At 64.6% G+C, this 6447-nt stretch overlaps 1 protein-coding gene across 2 annotated transcripts; it reads right to left on the bottom strand.

Moving 5' to 3' along the window:
* Window positions 1-258: 258 nt before the first annotated feature.
* Window positions 259-4891, bottom strand: BIRC7 (baculoviral IAP repeat containing 7). Of its 2 annotated transcripts, XM_017515711.2 has the most exons (7): window positions 4239-4876; window positions 2716-2815; window positions 2250-2331; window positions 2112-2157; window positions 1483-1554; window positions 1091-1343; window positions 259-506 (listed from the first exon to the last, which is right to left on the bottom strand). In XM_017515711.2, exons 1-6 carry the CDS (start codon window positions 4786-4788, stop codon window positions 1096-1098), a joined length of 1098 nt encoding a protein of 365 aa, XP_017371200.2. In that variant the 5' UTR covers window positions 4789-4876; the 3' UTR covers window positions 259-506; window positions 1091-1095. The 2 variants fall into 2 exon arrangements, with proteins under 2 accessions (XP_017371200.2, XP_037589827.1); XM_037733899.1 differs by lacking the exon at window positions 2250-2331 and having other exon boundaries at window positions 4239-4891.
* Between the last annotated feature and the right edge of the window lie 1556 nt (window positions 4892-6447).

Below are 6447 nucleotides of genomic sequence, written 5' to 3'. Positions count from 1 at the left end.
GATAAACAAACGGGAACCTGGCCTCTACCACCCTCGGGAAGATGCTGAGCTTGGGGAATAGTTAGGGGTACAGTCTCAGGTGGGGCCTGAGGCCTGCTTATTCCAACAGTCATTAACATATGGAGGGTAGCTGCGAGGGGCAGGAGGTGAGGGGCCCAGAAGGGGTGTCCGAGGGAGTGAGGGGAGTTTGGAGAGCCGCCTGGGGAGGCGTGACCTGTGTCAGGGGTCGGGTGGGCGGGGAGGCAGCTAGTGGTGGGACAGGCTGCTGAGCGTGTCCAGGGAAAACCCACTTTATTGATATTCAGAAGCATCCAAACAGGGGCAGGAAAGCCGCCCCCATGCCCAGCAGGGCTCCCTTCTCCACCCCGGGTTGCGGTCGGGGAATCGGGTGGGTTGGTTCTGGATGGGCCCCAGCTCTGCTGTCCTCAGCAGGCCCAGAACACAGTGCAGGACGGGCAGAGGGGGTCGGAGGCCCACCCTGCAGCCCACCTGGGCGACCATGGCACCTAGAGCGAGAGGAGGGGCGGGCGAGTTGTGGCTCCCAAAGGGGCCTACGGAGCCAGGGGCCTCAGGTCCCAGCGTTCCCCGCCCAACCTCTGTCCCCCGCCAGAAGATCTTCAGACACATCCCGGGCTAACTACAGAGGCCGTCACGGCAGCCGACCCTCGGCCGGCATGGGGCATCCCACCCACTTCTCTAGGAACTGGGGTTCACACGTTCCCTTCCCATGCAGGCGCTTCCTCCAGGCCTGGGCCCCAGGTTGAGGCGCAAGCCGGCCCGCCCTGTTCCCCAAACGCCCCCAAAGCCGGCTTCCCTTGACCACTGAGGAAAATCAAGGCTGAGGGGAGCCGGCAGGTGTCAGTTAATACAGGAGGCAGCTCCATGTGGCCCCCAGGGCAAGGTGCTGAGAAGGACCTGCCGGAACCTCAGCGTCCAGGGAGGTAGTAAGGTTGATGGGCGCTGACGGTGTGGCGGGGCTGGGGGGCGGGGGAAGGACCAGCTGTCCCACCCCCTGGGAAGGGTCCCCATGGTTCCGGGCTGGCGGGGCCGCTTTGCAGGAGGGCTGGCTGCGTGGGCGCCGGGCACTCACCTGGCCTAGGACAGGAAGGTGCGGACGCGGCTTCGGACGGGCGCCCGGCAGATGGGGCACAGCTGCAGGCTGGGGGCGCACTCAGCACAGACCAGGTGGCCACAAGGCACAAAGACGATGGACACGGCGCGGTCCAGGCACACCTTGCAGGTCCTCTCCTCCTGCAGCCGCCGCAGCTGCTCCTCCATGTCCCCGGCCCCGGGGGGCTCCAGTACCCACCACGCCCGCCGGGCCTGGGTTGGACTGGTTCCTGCTAGGAGACAGACCTGCGAATGCCCCCTCGCCCCGGCCCCACCCTCTATGGGCCGTGGAAGGTGGGCGTCACCCAGCACCCCAGGTGCCATCGCCCCTCCCCCAACCCAGCCCCACCCTGGGGGATCCTGGACCTGTACCTGGCTCCTGGGCGCCTTCAGACTGGACTTCTCTTCCGGGCGTGGGCAGCTCTGGGTCCCCAGGGGCAGGGGCTGTGGACAGTTAGCATGGATTTGAGGCCTTGCTCCCAAGGGGAAGCCGGGCCGGCTCAGAGACAGATCCACAGCCTGTGGGGTCCAGTTCTGGCCGGGAGTGGAGGGCTTCAGAGCACCCCTGCTCCCACACCACTTCCCAGAGCAGAATCCAGAGGCTTCCTGGAGGGGCCGCCAGAGAGCCTGCCCTTGTCCAAGGCCGTCTGCACAACCAGCCCCTCTGGCAGTGGCTGCGGCCGCTGTGTGCTGGGCACTGTTGGGGGTGGCTTGGCGGGGGGTGGCGTGGCGGAGGAGGGAGTGGCAGGAGGCAATGGGCTGTGCCAAGGGGTGAGCTGGGGGGAAGCAGAGTTCGGGCCTGGCGTTGTCGGGAGGCCCCTGCTGCCCCATCCCCGTCCTCATGGCACAGCCCCCATGAGGTCTGCCCTGGCAGCACCTCACACCCAGTCACATGCCCATCACTGTCCTTGCTGCCCGGCAGGGTGGGGATGCCCAGTAGCCTTGGTGAAGCACAGGCTGTGGGCGCCTGAAGAGGCAGCCAGGGTGGTGTCGGCTCTCACCTGAGGAGACCACGGAGACTGCGTCTTCTGGTTCTTCCCACCGGTCCTGGAAGGAGCCAGAGAATGTTGGTGCCTTGGGGAAACAGGAGGGGCCGGACCCCATTGCCACCTGGAGCCCCAAGGAGAGGTGGCACTCACCCAGGAGCCCAGCAGCTGGGAGTGAGCCTCCTGCACGCTGCGGACAAAGTCTCTCCCTTTAGACCGGAGCAGGAACTGACACCTGCAGATGCCCCCAGATGCAGGTTGGGGCTCCAAGCCCCCGCTGTCGGCTTCAGCCCTTGAAGCCCCTGGGGCCAGGCTTGGGCCCTCCTCCTGCTGCCCTGCAGTGGCTGTGGGCTTGGGCTGGGGGGCTGCTTTGGAGACGCCTCATGGGCCTTCAGGGTGTTTCCGTGTGAGAGGAATTTCTGCCCCCAGCAGCCCTTCCCAAAAGGGGCCCTCACAGGAAAAGTGGGTACCTGCTGGGCAGAAGCACCATCCACAGAGGGGCCTTCCCAGTGCCCTGTGGGGCCGGGGAGGCAAAGCAGGCCTGGGGTTGGGTTGACAGAGCCCTTCGGGGCCCACCCTGACCCGTGATCAGACCTAGGGCGCCGGGAGCAGCCGGTACCTGGGGAACCATCTGGCATGCTCTGTCCAGGGGTCGTCCCCGCGCTTCCAGCTCTGCAGGCCCCCGTAGCAGAAGAAGCACCTCACCTTGTCCTGCTGGCCTGGGGTGTGGCAGAGAAGCTGGCACCAGCCAGGCCCCACCCAGCCCCAGGGCCCCCACTGCGTCCTTCCAAGGCTATGAGAGCTTGGGGTGGAGAGCTCCCAGGTGGTAACAGGGAGGAGGGAGTGGGCAGGGGGCTTGGCGGGTGATGTCACATGTACATTATTTGCATCAAAGGTGAAAGGGACAAGGGTGTCTGGGTGCCAGGCAGGACGGGTGAGAAGGTTCAGGAAAGGACTGAGCTAGCATTTGCATTGTCCACAGAGTGAGAGGTGGGGGCCCCCAGCCTGGCACATCTGCCCTGGGGCTTCAGGAGTCAGAAGGGCCCCTCCCCAGGTCTCTGCTTCCCAGAATGGATTCCCAGTGAGCAGAAGAGGGTCGGCTACCCTGGAAGGCCAATCTGGTGCCAGGCTTGGTTTTAGGAACTCATGCCTTCCTTTGGGGGCAGAGAACCCCTCACGGCTCTCCCTGCTGGCGGCTCCATCCCCTCATGGCAGACGTGGGGTACGTCACCTGGCAGTGCCATCACAGGTCTGGGCTACAGCCGGCGCTGGACCTCTAGGAGCCCCAAAGAGCCCTGCTCCGCAGCTGCCACGCCTCCGGCCCGGCCTTAGCCTACTGAGCCTTGGACCTCCAGGGAGGTGGGTGAGCTGGGCTGGCCCCTTCACGCTGAGGCTCCTGACTGTCCCAGCCACAGTCCCCACCCCAGCTGTCTCACGTTGGTCTGGCCTTCCCAGGACGGTGCCCCCCAGAGCCCGCTGCTGACGATGGGCAATACTGTACCAGTGCCTTAAAGCCCTGCGGCCCTGTCCCCCGGCCAGGAAGGGGCAGAGCTGGGACCTGAACTCAAGTGTGGCCACATGGTCCCAGCTGTAGGGCCGAGGAGCAGGCCCAGGCCAAGACTAAGATAGGGGCTGCGGGGGCTTCGTTCTGTCCGGGAAGACCAGACAGTGGCTGCGGGCTGGGGCCTGGAGATATTCCCCACAGATTGAGCAGCCAGGACCTCACAGCTGACCACTGCCTGCCTCGGTCACCCTGATCTGTTCCTTAAACATCTCACCCTGTGCAGACCAGCGGTGGGGGGGAAGGTGAGGGCCCCAGGCAATGTCAGCCGCACCCACTTCTATCACAGAGTGGTACTTGCACGTCCAGGTAGCGGCCTCCACAGCGAGATCCCCAGACTGTGGCCAGAGGCAGCCCCTTCTCCTGTCCTACAGTCTGACAGCTCGGCCAGCAGAGACTCCAGAGGAAAGTGTCAGGCACCAGGACATGGCCACTGTGGGGGCTTACAAGACCATTCGGTCATCGGGCTGGACCCTTCCCATTGGCGTATGGGTGCTATGGAGGAGGCGGACCCCTGGGCTGGAAGGGTCCAGAATCGTGCCCAGGCCCTCGGCGGGAAGGCCCCGTACCCCAGGACTGACCTGTGTGGAAGAAGCCGGCGGCGGCCAGCAGCTCAGGCGGCACCCCAGTGGTCAGCGGCCAGTCGTAGAAGGAGGCCAGACGCAGCTCCTCAGAGCCCATGCCGGGGAAGGCGGGACCCCTGGGCGAGGTGGCCCCAGCGCCCTCCTCCTCTTCCTCCTCTGCCAGGGGCCGCAGCTGGCCCAGGATCTGCCCGTCCACGTGGTCCCAGGCTCTGCAGGTGTCCAGGCCCAGGACAGGGCAGCACAGAGTGCAGGGGCCACGGTGCTCCTTGGGGCTCAGCTCCGTCCCACGGTGCAGGCACTTGGCACTGTCTTCAGGCCCCATGGAAGGAATGGCGGCTCTGGCCAGGTCTGCAGCAGCAATGGGGCCGACGGCCAGCCCCAGAGTATGCCTGGCTGCCCTTCTGCAGCTCCTGACCCCCACACCCACCTGGGGACAGCAGGGATAGGCACGGCCTTGCCACCAAACACCCTGGGCGGGGAATATCCCAGGGCCGACCGCTTTCTGGAAGAGCCCAGGGTGGCCTCTGGGGTCACATGCTCTGTGCATCGGGGGCGTGTCATGGGGCCCCTGGCAGGGTCTCAGGTCCCGCTCACCGCACGTGGGCAGACAGTGTTTCTCTGAACCAGAGGGGAGGGAACTGAGCATGGAGACCCCTCCCCCGGCTGGTGCCTGCCCTGGGGCTGTGGGGGAGGGGTTGGGGAGGGGTTGGGGAGCCGGAGATGATGGCTCTGGGGTCAGGTGCCCCGGGAAGCCTCTGGAAGCAGAGAAGGCTCAAGTAAGAACAGATGGACTCTGCTGCCGTCCAGGCAGGGGCCGTGAACCCCCACCTTGCAGGGGTGACTCTGGCCACACAGGGCCTAGTGCTGTGTCATTCGGGGCTGGGGCGGGAGGCAGGTTACCCGGGTGTTCTCTGAAATATCCCTCTGTCCCACGGGGCCTCCACAGGTCTGGGAGCAGCTCTTTTCCTTAGGCCATGAAGATCAGAGCAGACAAAAGGGCCTGTGCTGCGCTCCCCTCCCCCTGCCCCTTCCCATCCCTCTCTTCCCCTCCTTCCCCCACCTCCCCCCACTTCCCCCCATCTCCCCCACTTCCTCCATCTCTTCCACTTCCCCCATCTCTCTCCAGTTCCCTCTATACCAGCCTCCCCAAGTAGCCAGGAGAGAGGCTCTGATGTCCCCGAGAGGTGCGTCTGATGTCCTCTCCGATGTCCCCAAGAGAGGTATGTCAGTGTGGGCACTGGGATTGGAGCTCTGAGGTTGGCTGTGACTCCGACCGCTGGTCCAAACTCCACAGCTGTGCCATGCTGCCCAACTCCCAGTGAGGGAGCAGGGAGGGGGACTTGACCCCAGAGAAGCCCGGGGGTGGAACAGGAACCCCAGGGACACCTGGGCGGGACAGAGAGGACAGTTGGATGGGCCCAGGCCTTGCCATCCCCCCACTCCCTACTGAGCCCTACTGAGCCCTCAAGCCCGGCAGACCCAGCTCATCCACCCAGCTGGCCCTAAAATCCCCCTGTCATCCTTCAGCCACTCTCCCCTGCCGCTCCATCCTGGATGGGGACGTGCAAAGTCACAGAGTTTGAGGAATCGAGGAGTCACAAACTGTGGGGCCACTGGTTGCTGCAGGGAGTGCAGGCCGGCAGGAGAGGGTTAGCTGCAGTGAAAGCCATCCGCCTGGAAGCCTGGCTGGCAGGGCACCAAAGAAGCCGGCCAGTCCCTCATCGCATGCCCTGCAAGGGTGACAAGAGAATTGCTCCCATTTCGCTATGATGGTGCCCTTGAACTCTAGTCTGGGGCCCTGTCTCAAAACAAGCAAACACCAAACAACAGCAACACACCCAAGCCCCACATTCCTCCAGAGAAGGATTTGAGGTTCCCTCCTGGCTCCTTCAGGGACCCTGTGATTAACCCTTTCTCTGCTGCAACCCAGCATCTCAGCATATGGACTTGCCGTGAGGGAGCGTCTTACCAGAGACCAGTGGGGCTGGGAGGGAAGAGAGGTTCCCTGCAGCCAGATGCTGGCTGGCTTTGGGGTCCCCTGGGAGGGCCCCGCCAGGACAGTGTGCCAAGCCCTGTGCTAAAGCCATGGCCACATTCCCTCACTGGATCCCCTCAGTTAGCCTTTGAGATGGGCACAGAGGCTCAGGTATGGGCATGATGAGTTGGCCAAGAGCGGAGACACAGGCCCAGGAAGCCTGTCCAGGGA

Source organism: Cebus imitator, unplaced genomic scaffold (assembly GCF_001604975.1).
Source record: "Cebus imitator isolate Cc_AM_T3 unplaced genomic scaffold, Cebus_imitator-1.0 Scaffold555, whole genome shotgun sequence".
Classification (NCBI taxonomy): Eukaryota; Metazoa; Chordata; class Mammalia; order Primates; family Cebidae; genus Cebus; species Cebus imitator.
Note: the sequence above shows the minus strand (reverse complement) of the source record. Positions and strands in the feature narration are given on the sequence as shown.

What these genes read in the sequence shown, in the direction of transcription:
- BIRC7 (XM_037733899.1), bottom strand. Translation starts at nt 4,887, where the DNA reads ATGCTCAGTTCCCTCCCCTCTGGTTCAGAGAAACACTGTCTGCCCACG. An exon ending in CGCCGGCTTCTTCCACACAG is followed by an intron (nt 2,816 to 4,238) that starts GTCAGTCCTGGG and finishes GCCACACCCCAG; the next exon opens with GCCAGCAGGACAAGGTGAGG. An exon ending in TGAAGGCGCCCAGGAGCCAG is followed by an intron (nt 1,344 to 1,482) that starts GTACAGGTCCAG and finishes TCTGTCTCCTAG; the next exon opens with CAGGAACCAGTCCAACCCAG.